Source organism: Syngnathus acus, chromosome 8, assembly GCF_901709675.1.
Source record: "Syngnathus acus chromosome 8, fSynAcu1.2, whole genome shotgun sequence".
Lineage (NCBI taxonomy): Eukaryota > Metazoa > Chordata > Actinopteri > Syngnathiformes > Syngnathidae > Syngnathus > Syngnathus acus.
Window position 1 is genome coordinate 1,170,103 of NC_051093.1, and position 19,813 is coordinate 1,189,915.

General features: G+C 45.3%; 2 protein-coding genes and 1 long non-coding RNA gene across 10 annotated transcripts; 2 read left to right on the forward strand and 1 right to left on the reverse strand.

The window, feature by feature from the left end:
- Nucleotides 1–336: 336 nt before the first annotated feature.
- LOC119126166 lies at nt 337–2,537 on the forward strand. Of its 6 annotated transcripts, none has more exons than XR_005098586.1 (4): nt 337–413; nt 855–1,034; nt 1,098–1,456; nt 1,949–2,537. It is a non-coding gene; the product is annotated as an uncharacterized LOC119126166 (long non-coding RNA). The 6 variants fall into 6 exon arrangements; XR_005098585.1 differs by having other exon boundaries at nt 1,136–1,456; XR_005098589.1 differs by having other exon boundaries at nt 1,136–1,233.
- Nucleotides 2,538–6,904: 4,367 nt separating this feature from the next.
- LOC119126157 (peripheral myelin protein 22-like) lies at nt 6,905–9,750 on the forward strand. 3 transcript variants are annotated; one of them, XM_037257313.1, is made up of 6 exons: nt 6,905–7,092; nt 7,199–7,265; nt 7,715–7,804; nt 8,537–8,630; nt 8,708–8,848; nt 8,963–9,750. In XM_037257313.1, exons 3-6 carry the CDS (start codon nt 7,727–7,729, stop codon nt 9,118–9,120), a joined length of 471 nt encoding a protein of 156 aa, XP_037113208.1. In that variant the 5' UTR covers nt 6,905–7,092; nt 7,199–7,265; nt 7,715–7,726; the 3' UTR covers nt 9,121–9,750. The 3 variants fall into 3 exon arrangements, with proteins under 3 accessions (XP_037113208.1, XP_037113206.1, XP_037113207.1); XM_037257311.1 differs by lacking the exon at nt 7,199–7,265 and having other exon boundaries at nt 6,907–7,092; XM_037257312.1 differs by lacking the exon at nt 6,905–7,092 and having other exon boundaries at nt 7,101–7,265.
- An 8,377-nt stretch (nt 9,751–18,127) lies between these two features.
- Nucleotides 18,128–19,813, reverse strand: hs3st3b1a (heparan sulfate (glucosamine) 3-O-sulfotransferase 3B1a). Its single transcript, XM_037257265.1, has 2 exons — nt 19,365–19,813; nt 18,128–18,749 (listed from the first exon to the last, which is right to left on the reverse strand). Exons 1-2 carry the CDS (start codon nt 19,811–19,813, stop codon nt 18,128–18,130), a joined length of 1,071 nt encoding a protein of 356 aa, XP_037113160.1.

Sequence of the window (19,813 nt, forward strand, 5' to 3'; positions counted from 1 at the left end):
TCGGAGATATTACACATTTATTTTATAGCGATGACGTCACCTAGCCCCCCACTTCGCTCCAAATGGACCCAAAATGGTACCGTTCGTTTGTGCTTCGTTTGTGCAGGTTTGTGCAGCAAACATTTTCGTTTGTGCTGCTTCCGTTTCGTAGATATTACACATTTATTTTATAGCGATGACGTCAGGTAGCCCCGCCCCCCTGTTTACTTCCAAATTGACCCAAAATAGTGCCGGTCGTTTGTGTTTCGTTTGTGCTGGTTTGTGCTGCAAAAAGTTTCGTTTGTGATGCTACGGTTTTGCAGATATTACACATTTAATTCATAGCGAAGACGTCACCCAGCCCACGTCACTGTATTTTGTCGCGAATTTCAAGCTCCTGGACTGGAATGCTCCTGATGCAGGACGAATACAAGGTAAACATGTTCTTAGCCTTTTTTTTCTTTTCTTTTTATCTTACAGAAAACTTTCACTGCGGGGAATGGCTTTTAGTACGAGGATATTTCTGTAATTATGTTTGTATCGTGCTCATTGATTAATTTCCTTGTTTTCAATAAGCCTATGTGATCATTTTTTTCAATTACATCTGACATGCAAAAGGTTCACCGCAATCTAAATACCTGATGAGTCTATGTCTGCTCCAAAACATTAATTAATGCAACAATTAATACATGTATGTGAAGTTGATGACAGCCAGAAAAAGAAACTTGAAAACGTGAAAAAATAACTTTCTTTGTCAAAGGGAACATTATCAACATTTTTTTCCAACAATTCAAACAATGCATCACTGCACTGTGTAGAACAGCATGTGGGAAGATCTTAGTATTTACTGATGCTGCTTTCACTCCACTTCCCAGGTCATTATAGATCTCCCAGGCATATGCAGTCCTCCTGCAGTATGCCACATAATGCCCGAGAGAATCCTGGGTCAGTCCTGGTTCAAAGCCAATGACTGCTCTCAAAGTAAAGGTCTTCTCTTTTAGCTCCAGACTGGAGGGAAATTCAAGCAAGGCAACTTCCTTGCAACTGCTACCAAGGTCAGTGTCAATCCACACAAACTCTCCCAGATTGTAGCTGTGAGTAACATTACCTGAACACAGAGCCTTGCCTGTATTGTTGTCCTGTGTTTTGAATGAAGACGGACAATGGGAAGGATTTTCAATTGGCCTGAGGCAGAGAGAGTCAGGAAGGCTGAGTCCCTCTTCAGCAGCAGTCTGAAGAGAAGCCATGCCACAGGTCTGCAGGACAGCAACGTTTGGACAAACAAGTGAAACTTGCCTTGTTACTTGTTGGCTTAAACTGCAGTACTGTGAGGAGCATTGTTTTATCAAATAAACACTTGGGATATTCCTCATTGCGCTCTCAATTACAGTGGAGATGTGGCATTGTGCATCAATTTGGAGAGCACCTGAGGTCAGGAGGACAGGTTTGAATATTTCCCCCAGCAGTTCTGCCCTCTGTGAGTATACCTGTGGGTTCACACTCTGTGTTGTGATGGTTTTCACCAGGTGGAGGAATTGGTTCCCACGTTCATAGTTCAAAACAGTCTTTTCAAATGAAAAACTTTCACAGAAAGAACAGCATAAGCATTGCAAGACAGAATCAAATGCACAAGTATTGAGCACAAACACTTTTGATGTGCGAAGTTTAACAGGCCGTTGATGGTTCCCGTTTTTCAACAATGGTACCTTGACTTTTTTCCAGCCCACTTGTGTGTCAATATGCAGCCATTCAGGACAAGGAGAGAGATATGAAGTTATCTTTCTTTTTTTCGGTGGGACCGCTAAACCTCTCCAGTTTTCAACTGCACTGTCAGTAGATGCATCTGGCTCCGCTCCAGGATGAGATTTTTCTCCCCTTTTGTTTACTACTTCAGTTTGAGAAGTACTGCAGACATTGTCAGGCTCTCTGACGGTCGTGGCATCACACACATCACTTTTTTGTTTTGCAGAGCAAATCCGCATGTTTCCCTCAATGAAGGAAAGATGACGAGCAACAAACCGGTCCACACGAATGGGTAGGCTTTCATGCTTGAAAAGGCCTTTTTTTATGTTTTTGAACTCTGCTTCAACAGCTGCGGAACTTGCAGTGATGCTGGCGCTTTTGAAGAGAGGGACCATTATTGCTGTCCAGAGTGGCAAGTAACTTCCAAGTCTTGTTATTTGGGGAATAATCTCAGGGAGGAAGTGGATGTTGTCTCTATCCCCATCAGCCATGGCAAGTGACCTGCTCTCCTCACATATTTCTGTCACCCACTCTCGGACATTAGTCTGGATGTGCTGATTTAATGAATCACCTGGTTCTTGTCCCTCAACTTCCTCATCTGAAATGGGGACAGATTCCTCTGCGATTTGCGCTCTCAAGTATTTCTTGCACTTTTCTGATGGGATAGGGGCTCCAGAATTGTCATTACCCTCTGTCTCACTCAGTGCCACAATGGTGATAGCACGAAGAAGTTCTTTTGCATGTTGCAAACATTGTGACTTAAGAAGCTGTGCTATTGACCTAACAAAGAAATCCTTAACACGAGGTCTTTTGTTTTTCAGGCAGTCCCATCGGCAGATCATCTTAATGCAGTGTGCTACATCTACCCTGACAAAACATGGGGGTAGATGTCCAGGTTGATTCCCACGTGAAATGTTAAAGCACTCATTGATGTAGCTCTTCAGATCAGGATGAGGGGTAAAAGCTTTGACTAGAGCTCCAATAATCGCCAGAGAAAAGTCACTCACTGCTTCTTTAGGAACAGATGCACCTGCATGGATCCATTCCTTCAGCCACTGTGTGATAGCATTAACATCATGCTTCTCTGACAGCATCTGCACGACTGGGACACTGGAGCTGGTATGCCCTGTCATAACACCCTGATACAGGAAGATATGGCCAGACATGCCATTCGGCCTCATCAGTTTTTTAACTATTGAGCCAGTTGCATCAACACATAATATTGGGTGGGATTTCTTTAAGCTCTTGTACACATGCATTTGTGTTTGACTCCAATAGTGACAGAAAAACTTGTCAAGTCCAATGTCTTTGATGCTGTCACTGTGAGGTGCACTGTATTTCAACATCTGCAATGATAAAATTGGATTTTTGTCACCTAATGCCAAATCATTTTTCTCTTGCTTTGCCTTGCGCAGGGTGGCCAAATTTGGCAGGTGGCTTGGCTCAGGGTCTCCGAAGTCCATCGATTTATTTGCCTGTGATGCTCGCCATACATGTGGTTCCATCCTGCCCTCACAAAGTTTTTACTTACATTGGTCGATGGTCACTTCCCAGAAAAAGACGCTTTCTGTCACTCACTGTTATTAAATCTTCGGAGATAGTTGTGTATTTGTCGCTTGAAAAAGTTGCACGTCTTTGTTTTTCGCCACCCTGTTGCGATATGTCTTACCGGCCTGCAGAGGTCACTTGGCATGGTACCGTAATTTTCGGACTATAAGTCGCACCGGAGTATAAGTCGCACCAGCCATAAAATGCCCAAAAAAGTGAAAAAAAACATATATAAGTCGCTCCGGAGTATAAGTCGCATTTTGGGGGGCAATTTATTCGACAAAATCCAACACCAAGAACAGTCATGAACGAGCAACAACAGGCTAAACGATAGCTATGCTAACGTGACATAAACACAAACTAAGAGCTGAGAACGGCCCTGACGTAAAATTCAGAGTTATTCAAAAAACTATTACATAAATAACACGTTAATAAAACCATCTGCGTCACTCCAATTCATTAAATCCATCAATCGTCCTTTGTCAACAATGCGTGCGCGCCGCTGACGGCTCTTGCACTTAAAAATATTCCACAGGCCCATATAACGATATATAAATTATATATCAAATAACTATTATATAAGCAATAATGTTATCAAACCATCTGTGCACTCTAAATCATTAAATCCATCGATCAAATTCCTCGTCCTTTGTCAACATCGCCGCGCGTGCGCCCTGACGTCAGCCTCGTCGTTATTCCACAGATCTACTATATATAGATAATATATATTGTAGCGTTAACAAAGTTCAAGGAAAGACGTGGGTTTGGTAAACGGCTCTTTATTTAACAAAACAAACTTACAGGCGTGTGGCGGCGTGGACGTCCAGCCACGAAAGGGGACGAGAGCTCCATACGATAGGACCGGGCGTGCGTAGAAGCCATGACCGAGATCCATGCACCGTCCTCGGACAGCCACCCGGCTGAGCGCCGGCCCTCGACTTCCATCCACGGAGCTGAAAGGCAGCTCGGTAGAGTAGGACCGGGCGTGCGTAAAAGCATTGTCCGAGCACCATCCACCGTCCCTGGACAGCCACCCGGCCGAGCGCCGGCGCCCGACTTCAATCCACGAAAGTGAAAGAAAGCTGGACGAGTCGATCTTTGTCCTTTATGTAAACAACCGTCGCGCTGCTGACGCGCGACCGCGACGTCGCGTCGCGCTGCTGACGTCAGCAGCGCGACGTCGCGAGTCACTCGTCCAGCTTTCTTTCACTTTCGTGGATTGAAGTCGGGCGCTGGCGCTCGGCCGGGTGGCTGTCCAGGGACGGTGGATGGTGCTCGGACAATGCTTTTACGCACGCCCGGTCCTACTCTACCGAGCTGCCTTTCAGCTCCGTGGATGGAAGTCGAGGGCCGGCGCTCAGCCGGGTGGCTGTCCGAGGACGGTGCATGGATCTCGGTCATGGCTTCTACGCACGCCCGGTCCTATCGTATGGAGCTCTCGTCCCCTTTCGTGGCTGGACGTCCACGCCGCCACACGCCTGTAAGTTTGTTTTGTTAAATAAAGAGCCGTTTACCAAACCCACGTCTTTCCTTGAACTTTGTTAACGCTACAATATAGTTATATAGTAAATCTGTGGAATAACGACGAGGCTGGCGTCAGGGCGCACGCGCGGCGATGTTGACAAAGGACGAGGAATTTGATCGATGGATTTAATGATTTAGAGTGCACAGATGGTTTGATAACATTATTGCTTATATAATAGTTATTTGATATATAATTTATATATCGTTATATGGGCCTGTGGAATATTTTTAAGTGCAAAAGCCGTCAGCGGCGCGCACGCATTGTTGACAAAGGACGATTGATGGATTTAATGAATTGGAGTGACGCAGATGGTTTCGCGCTGCTGTCGTCACTTGAAATTCAAATTACAGTAATCCCTTGCTACATTGCGGTTCGTTTATCGCGGTTTCATTTTTTTTTTTTTGAAATTTTTTTTTTGAAATTTTTTGAAAAAAAAAAACACATATAAGTCGCTCCTGAGTATAAGTCGCCCCCCCACCCAAACTATGAAAAAAACCGCGACTTATAGTCCGAAAATTACGGTAATTAGTTGGATAATACATGTGTAAGAATTAAGGAGTTATCATGATGTCAAGTGAAAAAGAATAAAATACATGACAGGGGGTTAATGAAGATGCATGATTTTAATAATGAAAAATTGCAATGGCACAAACAAATGGTTAATTAACGATCCATGGAGCAAGGGTTTGACATCTCTAGAAAATAAATTAGTATTAAATAAATGACAAATTGAATGATTCACTGAACGCCAACAAATTTTTTTGCGGCACAATCGGTACCATTTTTGCAGCACAAACCAGCACAAACGAACGGCACTATTTTGGGTCAATTTGGAAGTAAACAGGGGGGCGGGGCTACCTGACGTCATCGCTATAAAATAAATGTGTAATATCTCCGAAACGGAAGCAGCACAAACGAAAATTTTTGCTGCACAAACCTGCACAAACGAAGCACAAACGAACGGTACCATTTTGGGTCCATTTGGAGCGAAGTGGGGGGCTGGGTGACGTCATCGCTATAAAATAAATGTGTAATATCTCCGAAACGGAAGCAGCACAAACGAAAATTTTTGCTGCACAAACCAGCACTAACGAAGCACAAACGAACGGTACCGTTTTGGGTCCATTTCGAGCAGATGGGGGGCTGGGTGAACTCTGGATGACCTATAAAAGAATCGTTCATAACTAAAAAACCATAGCAGCACAAACGAAAATTTTTGCTGCACAAACCTGCACAAACGAAGCACAAACGAACGGTACCATTTTGGGTCCATTTGGAGCGAGGTGGGGGGCTGGGTGACGTCATCGCTATAAAATAAATGTGTAATATCTTCGAAACGGAAGCAGCACAAACGAAAATTTTTGCTGCACAAACCTGCACAAACGAAGCACAAACGAACGGTACCATTTTGGGTCCATTTGGAGCGAAGTGGGGGGCTAGGTGACGTCATCGCTATAAAATAAATGTCTAATATCTCCGAAACGGAAGCAGCACAAACGAAAATCTTTGCTGCACTAACGAAGCACAAACGAACGGTACCATTTTGGGTTCATTTTGAGCAGATGGGGGGCTGGGTGAACTCTGGATGACCTATAAAAGAATCGTTCATAACTAAAAAACCATAGCAGCACAAACGAAAATTTTTGCTGCACTAACCAGCACAAACGAAGCACAAACGAAACAGACTATTTTACTTAAATTTTGCGTGGGGTGGGGGGCCAGCTTCACGCAGGTGAGGGGCGACGCGAACAGAAACTATGGCAACCTAGACACATAGCAAAACTGGGGACGAGACGTGACACATTGTTGTTAAAAAGAAAGACAATTTTGAGTTTTGGTATTTTAACAAGAAACATTGAGTTGACACTAATGATTTTTATTTTGCGGGCCACATAAAATGGTGTGGCGGGACGAATCTGGTCCCCGGGCCTTGAGTTTGACACCATGCTGTCGGGGAACACGCAAATTGGCTTACCACTGAGATGTGTAGCACGAGTTAAAAAAGAAAAAAGAAGACAAAGAGAGAAGAGAAGGGGAGAGACGGAGAGAGAGAGAGAGAGAGAGAGAGAGAGAGAGAGAGAGAGCAGAGCAAAGCCGTGGCTTGTGGATTGGAGTGGAGTGCTCATGATGATGACGTGCGGGCCCCTTTGGGGCGGTGTTCTCCGGCCCAGAAAAAGTCCGACTGGGGCGTGAGAGCCACATCTGGAATCGCAGCGAGCGAGGAAGACGCTCGAGTTCGTGAGGAGCCGAGACTTCAACTATTTTGCTCTTTTTTCCCGCTTTCAAGGAAACTTTTTGTAAGTTTGGACTTTAGGATCTGTTTTAACTCCTGTGTTGATTTGTTACTTTTGTTGTTGCCCCCCGAAACCACCACCCCCCGCGCGTCGTCTCGGAACCATGCAGCAGTAACTTCGCCTCCTCTCTCCGGATTTCAACTCGAGCGTTTTGGACATGTCCAAAAACTAGACGGGTGATTGAAGGGTTTTTTTTTTTTTTTTTTTTTTTACCGTAGAGTATATATTTCATCAAGTTAGTGAAGAGTTTGCATAGTCGGTTTCCAGTTTCCAAGAAGACACTTTGGCGGGCGCCGTCACTTATTTTCCGCTTCCAAACTTAAACTTTCTCTGGTTTCGATCTCCCTTTTGAGGGAGTAACTACGTCAGCTTATGTCCCCCAACTCGCCGGTCGAGTACGGGTGGAAAGTAACACTTGAAACATTTCCTCGTAGTTTGCAATTTTTACGTCGGCAATGTAAGTGGATACTTGCAGACGTAAACATTGCGGTTGATGGCCACAAGTGAGGAAATGTCGCCGCCTAACGTCGAAGGCCCGCAGTGCATTGAACATTTTTTTCCCACCGACAGTACGTATTTGTTTCAATGTCTTCCCAAGTTTGTCTTTCTGTTCGTTTCCCGACAGAACCACTTGAAAATGCTGCCCATCCTGCTCGGAGTGCTCATCTTGCACGTTATCATCCTCATCCTTCTCATCGTGTCCACAGCAGCAAGCGTAAGTTTGCAACTGTGTCTTTCGTCGACAATTTTGAATGGCTCAAAGAAACTTTTCATTTACTCTCTTCTGTGTATATTGTTACTTTTATAATCAAAGTATGATTTTCAATGTTAACTAAATATACAATTCATTCTTAGTAGTAAATCGATTTGATGATATTGCGCCGCTCTTCTGTGTCCTGTATTTTAAAATGTAATCGTTTATTTACATGTCTCCGTTTTTTGAACTGTTGTTATTATTGATGCTCCACTACATCTTAGATTTTATTATGGTGCCGCATTTCCTTCAAAATAATCGTTTGCTGAAAGAAATCCTTTAAATATGTCATTTTAATTATAATGATATCATTTCAGTATGGGCTATGTTATGACACCGCAGTTCCTCCAATTAAAACCAAATCTGTTATTTACACTTATTTTTAATTATTTTATACATTATTTGAGATTACCATATTGTGTGGACGGATTTTTTTTATCCCTAAAAAATGCAGCATTGACACTTTTCTGTTGATTATTTCAAGATATTTGGTATACCATATATTGTACCAGTATCTACTATATATTGCATTATTGGAACTGGATTTGATTAGGCGGCACTACGCTGCCCCGTAGCCAAAAGGCTGAAGGTTGGCCTCCCCGCCGCCACCCTTTGCAAGTGTCAGCTAACACGACACGACGGGGTTCTCCTTGTGCTGCTACCTGAAACCGTCTCCCTCCGTGTGTTGAGCAGGCTTGGACCATAGGTGGCGACGTCAGCCGGGACCTGTGGTACAACTGCCTGAGCAATGATGTCGCCTACCAGTGCACGCCGGCCAGCAACGAAGGTCTGCAAGTGAAAAGGCAAACAAGATTGCACCCATGTGGACATGCCATCATGCCACGTGCGTTGTGTGTGTACTAGATTGGATCCAGGCGGTGCAGGCTCTGATGATCCTGGCCGTGCTCTTCTGCTTCTTCTCGCTGGCGGCTTTTGTGTTCCAGCTCTTCAAACTGGTGAAGGGCGGCCGCTTCTTCTTCACCGCCATCTTCCAGATCTTAGCCAGTGAGTTGTCGCTCGTCCTATTCGGTCATCTCCGTTTGGCGTAGATGTACCGCACGGCCTTTGTGACCAAGGCTCGCATGAATGCAAATGCAATGGCCTGTCTCCTTGCATCAGGTCTGTTTGTGATGTGCGGGGCCATCATCTACACGGTGATGAGAGCGGACGACTTGCCTGAGTCACAGCTGGGCTACGCCTACGTGCTGGCTTGGGTGGCTTTCCCGCTCTGCCTCATCAGTGGCCTCATTTACATTGTGCTGAGGAAGAAGGAATGAGAGAGCGTGCATGGCGAAGGAGGGTGAAAGATGAGGTAGAGGAGGGGGGGTTGCACTGTGCCTACTGCCCGCAGACCAACACCACGCAGATGAGCGCAACGCGCATCGGCCCAAACACGTGTCCAAACTGCTCGTCATGCCATTGCGAAGCAGCGTCTGTGGCCTTTAGACATATTTATAGCATTTTTCCATGTTGTGTTGTACATAGTGTTGTTAACATTGTCTCACTTGTTAGGAAGCGTGCGTGTGTCTTGCACACGGCATGCAGCTGTGTGTCCGCCAGATATTACGCTTCAGGCTTTCTCGTCTTTGTTTTAGTGCTTGGAATAATGCGCCTATGCCAAAAGGGGCGCTTCCAGAAGGAACTCAGCAATTGTATCATGAAGTGTCTTTTTATGCTGTGTGTGTGTTGATACTCCAAATAAAAGTGTTGCATTTTACTTTTGATAAAAATGGTGCTCTTTTGTTGTTGTTTTTTGCTATTCTTGAAATGTATAGCCTCTTTTGTTTATCTACTTGGCAAGTGTGTTGGGTCCTGTGATTAATTTGCTCTATGTAAGCATCACGTTTCAAGTACTGTCAGTATTCTTCCAAATAAACCTTCACTTGAGTAAAACAACATTGTCTTGATACAAGTAGCGTAAATTCCGGACTATAAGCCGCACCGGACTATAAGCCGCACCAGCTAAAATTGGGGGATATTTTAGTTTTTTTCTTATATAAGCCGCACCGGACTATAAGCCGCACGTGCACACGCGTTTTTTTACAAAGAAAGACCGTTCACAGAAAGCCTTTTTAAAGTTTTAATAACATACTTTAACATGTCTTTCTAAACATTGCCTGTGACGCAGCAGTAGTACCGCAGCAACACGGAAGTGTGCACGCGAGTTATTAACAAAGAAAGACTGGACACAGAAAGCTTTTTTAAAGTTTTAATAACATACCTTAACATTTCTTTCCAAACACTGCCCGTGACGCGGCAGTAATACCGCAGCAACACGGAAGTAACACAAGACTACCGTTTTTTTCCATGTATAACGCGCAAAATGTAACTAATTTATTGTCCTAAAATCTGGGGTGCGCATTATACATGGGTAAAAAAAAAATTAATTTAAAAAAGAAAAAAAACCTTTTTTTTTTTTGACACGTCAGCTATATAAAGAGCGAGAGTTCAGTTCTCTACCTAAATGCGTATTACAGGTAATATTTTATTTCACAACACTTTGCCTTGTTCCTTTCTTCTCTGCTGTTCACTTCAAACACGCTCCATACGAACACAATGCTCTCGTATCAGACGCTTGCTCGATCACCTGCTCGTTTGCTGTCACAATGTACCCTACACAAATCCGAAACATTTGTTGCGGCTCCGAGTCACGACGAGGGGCAAGTTTTGGTTTCCAAGGGTGTTTTTATTCCTCTTCAACTTCTCTCCCATACAGAGCCGCCTTTTTCACATGTCCGCACGTCACTTTCCTCTCTTTTCATTTTCACCTAACTGATCGCGGTGGTGCCTTTATGGGAGAAATCAACGGCAACAAAAGAAATACATCCAGCCTAGTTAAGAAATCACCAGAAAGATCACCATGACAATTGTGAATAATAAATAAATAATTATTATATCTATTATATATATTATTATTATTATAATAAATAATTGTGATAAATAACTGGAACATCACTCAAATATTGGTGATCCCGTTGAGAGTCTCACATATTTCTTCGCTATCGAGTTTGCTACTGCATGCGCAGTGATACTGACCGGCAGAATAACATCCGGTTGTTCCCAAAGATGATCTTTTTTCTGAAATAATTTTACGTTTACGGACTTAAGTAACCCGGCCGGGTCATACCAAAGACTATAAAAATGGGACCCATTGCCTCCCTGCTTGGCACTCAGCATTAAGGGTTGGAATTGGGGGGTTAGATCACCAAATGATTCCCGAGCGCGGCGCCGCTGCTGCTCACTGCTCCCCTCTCCCCCAGGGGATGGATCAAAATCACACGGGGATGGGTCAAATGCAGAGGACAAATTTCACCACACCCAGATGCGTGTGTGACGATCATTGGGACTTTAAAAAAAAAATAAAAAATGGGTGCGTATTATACATGGGTACAGGCTTTTTTCCAGCATCAACATGCCATTTTTAGGGTGCGTATTATACATGGGGGCGCATTATACATGGAAAAAACGGTAATAGGGCTGGATTAAAAAAAACATACCCGGTAAAAGTCACTGAGACGCGGCAGCAACACGGTAGTACAGCACCAACAGGGCTCGTTAAAAAACATACCAGTAAAAGTAAAACAAGAGCTTCATCGTCTTCATCTTCCTCCTGTGCACTGAAACCATCGAAGTCTTCCTCCTCAGCGTCCGTTTGGAATAGCGTTAGATATCCTTCGCCTCACACTTTCTCAGTCTCTCTTTCGTCGTCGCTTTTATGCATTTCTTCGAGTATGATGAGGGTCTGTTCATGCTAATTTTATTCATGCACGAAGCGCTAAATTACATTAAACTAGCGAGCGACACGTATAGCTCCAGAGTAGACGGGACCACGAAATAAAGAAAAGGGTGACGCAATGTCATCAACATCGACTGCCTTTAGGTTAAAAGCGGCTTCATATGCATTTCTTTTGTCCCCCATAATGACGGTTTGTGTATAAAAGCTTCCTTTCAGTAATGTCCGTCTTGATCTCGTTCTGTCTCTTCTTTGTGTGAATTATACGCCACTATTCGCCTATCAAAACACAAACTAGCACGTCTTCTTCGGCGCATTATCTCTTCTTCGTCTGTCTCGCTCTTGCTTCCTGCTAGAGGCCGTAAAAATCCATAAATACGCCGCGCCGCCATTTAAGCCTCGGGGTTCAAAGTAACCTTCTGAATAAAATGCATTAAAAGTTCACGTTCATTACAACTTGTTTTTGGTGAGCAAAATGTCAGAAGAATTGAATTTAAATGCTGATTGATTGGGTTTTAAAACAATGCAGCTCAGTGGCCTAGTGGTAGAGTCTCCACCCTGAGACTGGAAGGTTTTACGAGGCTGAATTTCAATCGGAGCAAGTGTAAGGAATATTGTGGGCGATGTCATTTCTTTAGGTGAAGCTCAACACAGTAGTTGTGGTGATGTTTGTGTTCCCTAATTACTGATGTGTTTTGCATGCGATCCTTGCGCTATTCTCGTGAGAGCAATGTCAAAATAAATGCCCACGTGGTCTTATTTCATAGCTGGCAGCAAGAGCCACGGGCCAATCGCACAAGGCTGTACACAAGACATTCCAAATGTGTTTGGGAAAAGGCTCAGACACCTCAGATGCCTTCAAAATAACCTATCTCCCAAATCTCAGCGTTTCTAGCAACAAGCCACAATCAGGAAACAAAAGTCAAGTACAGTGGAGCCTTGGTTTTCGAACACAATCCGTTCCAGAAGGCTGTTGGAGAAGTGAACCGTTCCAATTCCGAATCATATTTCCCCATTACAAATAATGAAAAGAAGATTAATCGGTTCCAAGCCAAAAAACCCGCCTTTTTTTAAGCATTTTTTCATTTGAGCATTTTTGTCCAATCGCGCAACTGCAGCGCACCACCGAACGCGCAACCGTAACGCGTCGCCGACCGCGCAACTGCACCGCGATGGTCGCATTATTGTGACAGAGCCGTCGCTGAAATTTAGAATATTTTTTTGAAGTCCTGCTGTACTTTCCAAAATTTAAGTGGACATCAGTGCGCAGGGAGCTTAATTTTGTCCAATCGCGCAACTGCAGCGCACCGCCGAACGCGCAACCGTTGCGCGCCGCCGACCGTGCAACTGCACCGCGCTGGTCGCATTATTGTGACAGAGCGGTCGCTAAAATTTAGAAAATATTTATAAAGTCCTAATGTACTTTCCAAAATTTAAGTGGACCTCAGTGCGCAGGGAGCTTAATTTGGTCCGACCGCGCAACCGCAGCGCGCCGGGCGCTCAGTGTCGCATTGCTTTAGGAGCGTCTTTGTGTTTTAGGATGGCTTTACTGCTCCCACTTGCTTCCTTTGGAGGCATGATTAGAGTTGATGCAATCCTCAGAGTAACGAGAATGTAATAACTAACGGAGTCAGTTGGCATGCGGGTCCTCTCGGCTCATCTCGCGAGGTTCGACAACCGAATTTCGTCCGACATCCGAAGCAAAAAAATCTCGAATTTTTTGTTCGAATACCGATTTGTTCGAGAACCGGGACGTTCGAAAACCGAGGCTCCACTGTACCCCGGATAAGCACACGTAGCCTTTTCGCAAAGCGCGGGGCTGATTGAATTAGTCTCTGCTGGTATGGAACACGTGGCGGGGACCCAAGTCGCGGGTCAGCGCGCTCCGTCTACCACCGGGGAGGAAGACGTGAATTGTTTAACTGTGCCACGCTAATAAGGGGACCGAGCAGAGATAATGCAAATGGGCCTTGACATGAACTAGAAAGTGCGTGTGCGCGGCAATGAGGATACGCTTTTCCCCAGCACCTCCTCCTCCTTGTTACCACACGCAAGGGTACATTTACTGTTAGCCCCCATTTCCGCCTGGGAAATCAGACACAGCAAGTGGCCAAGGGTTCGGCATACCCGCCTCTCAAGTTGGAGGTTTGGAACACAAACCCTCCTTCACATCGGCCAGATTTGCAACTTTTTTGTTGGCTGGTGAACAGAAACAGACGAGACAAGAGTCAATTTGGACGGGCCCATCCAAAGGACTCACACAGAGGACTGCAGTCCTTACAAGAAGATGCGAGGGAGGGGAATAGCGCGCCCCACCCCGGCTCGTCCCAGTCTTGAAAGTGCAATGGAAATAAGCGGCTGACATCAGACAAGCGTTACGCTCATATGGACGACAGAATGCAAATCTGCTGAGAAAGGCCGCTCTTGGAAAAATACCCGCTTCCTTTCGGCCTTTTCTGTAAACGTCCCTAGCATTCGTTTGTCCCAAGCTCTGACGCAATCTCGCGTGTGCGCACGTACTCCGATTAGCCGCCACCAAACAGCCAAAGTACCGTCCTGCTCAGCCTTCTCCTGGCGCAGACAATCTGGCCAGCGTGTTAATCCCACCAAGGCCACATGGGGACCTTGCTGCATCGAGGAAGGGGGTGGCCACCACACCTCATTAGGGAAAAAGCAGGATAAGAAGAGGAAAATCTCTGACTGGCCGCAAGATTAGGGACACCTATAATATGACAACAAAAAGGATTTGAGTTGAACATAACGTCAACGGCCCGATCAAGTCAACTCAGCAACTACTTGTTAACAAATTGAACATGTTTCGAGATAACAACCGCCAATTTTAATCAGAAATGGCTTCATGTGTCTCTTAATGGACAGTATTTTTGACGCTGATCTCCAAACAATGGGGTTGTTCTGGGGGGTATTCCAGAAAGCAGGTTCAACATACTCTGAGTCTATCCCTGAACTCTAAGTTGACTTACTCTGAGATGGGAGATTCTGAGTATTCAGTTCCAGAAAAGCTGATCTGAGTTAGTTCAATCAACTCTGAGTATGTTAACCTGGAGTTACATACGTGCGTGCACAACCACTATAAAAAGCCATCATCAATGGAGCCCCGATACCACAATTCACCATAACAACCGAGGAAAAACAGATCACCTTATTTTACCACGATGGCGTTGGAGGTCCTTATGCAGGCCTACGGCGAGTGCGAATGTATTTTTTCGCCGCAAATCTAATACGGCTACAGCAGCAAAGGAGAAAGAGACGTCATGGGATTCTTGCCCGAGTCAATGCTTAAGCTTGAATGGACTATTCCAGCAGTGGCCAACCCGCGGCTCGCGAGCCGCATGCGGCCCTTTGGCTGGTTTCATGCGGCTCTTTTACGTTCATATCAACATTTGTGTTTATTTTTCGTGCGTATTTGCTTCGCTTGAGTTCAATATGGTATTTTGGTCAAACGCGCATGCGCGTGAGGTGAAATCCTGCAAAGGAGGAGGGACAAACAGAGCGATTGGTTTTGCTGGCTTTTTAATGAATGGCGACTGTGACTACGGGGGCCCATTAGGTCCAGAAAAGCTTAAAGTTGTTTTTTGTTGAACACTATGGCAAGCCATTCTGCCTGATATGTCGGACGTCATTGGCGCATTTAAAAGCTTCAAATGGTCAGCGCCACTTCAGCTCACTTCATGCCAATATCGATAAGGACTTTGCAAAAGGGACTGAATTTCGCAAGCACAAGTTTGGAGACTTTGAAAAGTCAGGCAGAAAAATAGGTACAGTTTTTCAAAAAAATTACAAAGCACTCAGAGACTGTCACACTTGCATTGTTTCAACTGGCTTGGAACATTGCACGGGCTAAAAAGCCATACAATGAAGTGGAGTTCGTTAAAATATGCCTCAGTGACGTTATTGAAATCTTGTCTCCTGAAAACGACAAACTAAAACGAATGGTCTGTCCCGCCACACATAGTAAGTGAAAAAACTTATTATGTTTTTGTTTGTGGAATTTGTTGAACTGAGAGTTTGTCTGTGTGAGACAATGCACACAATGTTCATTGTTGAAAATGTGGTCTTTGGTCTGTGGTTTTAGTACTGTAGGAGTCAATTTGTCATTATCATGTTGGTGCGTGACATAATAATGTCACACAATAAATTTGGCTGAGCAGAGGGGTGTGTGTGTGTGTGGGGGGGGGGTGTTCATGTGTGCTCATGTGTATGATGTGGCTCTTTGCGATGACAGTAAAAAATGTGGCTCTTAGTCTCTGACTGGTTGGCCACCCCTGGACTATTCCATTAATGTAACATTTAACCATAAGATCGTAGAGTTGGCAATGAGGCAGATCCGCTATGTTTAAAACAAATCCGCCTTGTTTATTACTCGGTGAGACTTTTGCAGTCTAAACAACAACAAAAAAGGCTTCCAAAGTGGAGAGATCAAAATGTTCCGTTGGATGCATCAATCCACACAAATCATTGCACAACATCAGAACCTCAAAGAAGTGCCTGGTCAAATTTCATTTTCAAGCAGTGCTTCCACATTTGTAGGCAAAGTCCTGCTTGTTCAAGGAGAGTTTCAGAAATCAGTATAGAGAAGGATTCCCCGAAAGACTTTGTTTCGTTGATGGTTCCGTTCCTTCAATCATTGGAAACAACATACACAATAAAGCGGTAAGTTTGAGATGACACAAAAATAATAAACTGTAGTTCACTTTAATAATATTGTGTTTTTATAGCATTAGCGTCAGTCTTTGTGCTGATTTTGGAGCTGTGCGCTCTATGTATTCACTACTTGTGGAGGTATTTTGAGTAGTTGTATCAGATGAATTGCATCAAAAGTGCTGCATTATTCTTGGGTAAGACAATGTGTTTAATGCATTTGTTAGCTTATCGCTAACGCTAGTGCAGTGGTTCTTAACCTTGTTGGAGGTACCGAACCCCACCAGTTTCATATGCGCATTCACCGAACCCCTCTGAAGTAAAAAATAAAATTAAAAAAATTCAAGACATAGATGTTTTTTACTGGTGCACAAAATACAAAATGAGCCGTGCATGAACATTCAACATTTCAAAGAACAAAACTACACAATGCATGAACTCACAACAAACTACATACCTGCAAATCAGTGTGACTTCTGCTGTTGCCTTTGCGAGACCAGTTCAGATATGCGTCATCACAAATTTACACGATAAATCAGGTGTGTTCAGACCTCCGCAGTGGAGGCTCTGCCAAAGCCCTGAGACCGACTCACCAAAATCCTAGGGTTCGATTGAACCCAGGTAAGGAACCACTGCGCTAGCATTACCTTACTTCGTAGCTTCAATGCAGTGCTTGTTTACAAGACGTTCATAAATATTGTGAGGGGATTTATTTTATTACGTGTCATGTATGGACAAGTCTTCTGTCATTGATATCTTTTAATCGATCAAAAAGTATGCGTCAAGTAAAGCCTATCTCGTTTAAATAAAGCAACAACAACAAATAGTAAACGCTACCTCAGCTAAAAAAAACTACAAATGGCGACCGTAAAGGCAGGCGCACATCTTACGGCCTGGAGGGAGTGGGGTGTGAAGTATCTCATTTGCATTTAAAGAGACCGCACCAAAACTTGTTCTGAGCTGCACCTCAGAACAAGTAGAGAAGATGGTCCTGTGACAGTTTCAAAACGAGGAATTCAGACAAAAGCATCGCTGTTCCACTTTATATAGACCATAACTAAATGAGTAAAACGTAAAACAGTAGAATTTATTACAGTGATATTTGGGCTTTAAGTTTTACTCAGAAAAGCTTGTGCAATATGGATTTTACTGCTTTCGCTGTTCTGGCGATGGGGAGGGGGGGGCAAAATGGGATCAAGCAATGCACCAAGGCCCTTGCATGAGTCGTCCCTTCCCGCGTCACGTGAGATGTTTAGCGCCCTCGTTGGCGTCAGCGGTTATCTGGGGCAATGTCGCTTGCTCGCTAGCTAGCTATGCACGCTCGGCAAAGATCCACGCCTTCACTCTGGCGGTCCGTCAGCGTGGCCGCTTCCGGGTGGGACGTGTTTATGTGGATTGCTATTTTGCAAAAGTGGCAAGAGGAATATGCTCGATGAAGTAGCATCCATTTGACAGGTCATCGGAGTATTTGGTGCAGAGTTGAATTTCAACGACAGATTCCTTTTGACTTTCTAGGGAGTTTCAACCAGAAACAAAACATCATTTCGATGGATCTTGCATGTCCGCGGTGCGCTGAGCCTTTGAGGAGCAACAAAGCCCATAATCGGTTGCCTGTATTTCACCCATCAATGTTCGATGATGATATGAGACGATAGCCACCGTCCTTCCGGGGTACGTGCAGGAAGGTGTGGGAATCCTTGATTGAGTAAAGCTTTGCGATAAATTAGGATAAACATATCTGGCAAACAGCGAAGGCTCGACACCTTCGGGCGGAATCAATTCTTTCAAAAGAGGCACACGGCCGATACTCAACAGCTGGCTCCAGTGGGCTCGCTCCAGCGGGCTCGCTCCGCTGCGCTCGCTCCGCTGCGCTCGCTCCGCTGCTCTCGCTTTCAGTCCCAACCAAAGTCTTGAGCGGTCATCTGGTAGAACCTCCTGTTGAAGGGCTTGTAGAAGTCTCGTAGTCTCCGCAGCACCTGCGGGTCAATGGCGGGGTGGGTTCTGCCTTTGGTTTTGCCCAGGCAGCGGACTTTGCTGTTGCTCTCGGGTCTCTTGAGGCAGGGGAAGCCCTTGGCCGGGTTAAAGAGGAAATGCTTCTCGGTGACCGCTCTGCTGAGCCCCAGAAAGTCCTGGACACGCGCTAGCTCCGCAGCGGGGTCGCCAATTAGCCGTTCGCCGCTGATGAACAGCAGCCGCTCGGAGGGAAAGTAGCGGAGCCAGTGCTCCAGGTGCTTGGCGTACAGGCCGATCTGGACGGCGCTCCACGCCGTGTCAATCTTACCCGCTGCTGACGTGTTCTTGATGGTCAGGCTTTCGAAAGACGGGATGTCCGCCTTCTTGGAGCGGGTTTGGGTGTAGTCGGAGACGGCTCGCGTAACAGGGTCTCGGACCACCGCGATCAGCTTGGTCTCTTTGGACATGGCGTAGATTCGAGCGGGGACCTCCTCTGTGACGTAGTAGCTGGGCGTCTTCTCCATGGTCAGCTGACCCTGGGAGGACTTTGGCATCAGTTCCCTGCCAAAGAAAAACAATTAGACGTGGATCAAGTGGACCATTCCCCATCCACAATTGCACCGTGAGTCCAAGTCCAAGGTGCCGTTTGCCTAAAATCAGGGGGATGGGTAAAACGAGTCCCCACCAAAAGGTCCTTAAGGTCCCATATTGAGAGAGCGAGAAAGAGCGAGTGAATAATTATCAACGTGTATATCCCCCCCACCCATTTTTCAAAGTATGCAGCCATTTTGAACTGGCACCTTATATTAACCATTCCTCGGGATTCAAATAATGACATAGATGCATTAGAGCCGATAAATATGTGAGTTCAATACAACGACAGATGAGATAGATGCAAGAGAATATTCATCGACACAGGAAAAAAATATCCTTTGGATTTACTTTCTTCAAAGTTGCACATCATTCAAATGTGTTAAAGTAACGTGTTTCTTCATCGTTTTTGAGGAACCACTTGTGAAACAAAAACATTCAGTACCAGTCTTCTGCTGTGTAGACGGACGCACAAAACAAAATAGAAAAAACGATTTAATTGGATTGGAATAGCTCTCTTCACAGCCAATGTCGATTCGATTATAATTCATTTTATGATCCCCCGCATGTCAGTCAGCGGCTCACCTGTACCAGTCCAGGCCCTTGTGGTAGTTGCGGTCGAAGAAGTGCGGCTCTGCCTCCGCCGCGCGCACGTCCGGGTGCAGCCGCAGGAACTCCAGCAGGGCGCGCGTGCCGCCTTTTTTCACGCCGATGATGATGGCCTGCGGCAACTTTTGACTCTCCGATTCATTGAGGGAAGCCGCCGCCACCGCGTTGGCCTCGTCCCCTCTGCTGTCCGCGTCGTTGTGGAGCAGGTCCCCCGACGGACGTGCCGAGGAGCCGCCGCGCCTTGGCTCCGCGACCGCTCCTCCGGTCTCGCCCCCAAATCCGGGCACGGCCGAGGTGTTGCCCAGGAGGCAGTAGATCATGCACAGCCAAAGGGACAACATGACGCAGACGACGAACAGTTTGTTCTTCACGTGGGCTGGTGGTGGCACAACATGGGCATCCTGCAGAGCCGGACTATATTCCAT

Excerpts from the sequence above, each read along its gene's own strand:
- LOC119126157 (XM_037257313.1), top strand. The coding sequence starts at position 7,727 with ATGCTGCCCATCCTGCTCGGAGTGCTCATCTTGCACGTTATCATCCTC. Across the intron at positions 7,805-8,536 it reads TCGTGTCCACAGCAGCAAGC|GCTTGGACCATAGGTGGCGA; the intron begins GTAAGTTTGCAA and ends TGTGTTGAGCAG. Across the intron at positions 8,631-8,707 it reads CACGCCGGCCAGCAACGAAG|ATTGGATCCAGGCGGTGCAG; the intron begins GTCTGCAAGTGA and ends TGTGTGTACTAG.
- hs3st3b1a (XM_037257265.1), bottom strand. The coding sequence starts at position 19,813 with ATGGAATATAGTCCGGCTCTGCAGGATGCCCATGTTGTGCCACCACCA. Across the intron at positions 18,750-19,364 it reads AAGGGCCTGGACTGGTACAG|GGAACTGATGCCAAAGTCCT; the intron begins GTGAGCCGCTGA and ends TTTCTTTGGCAG.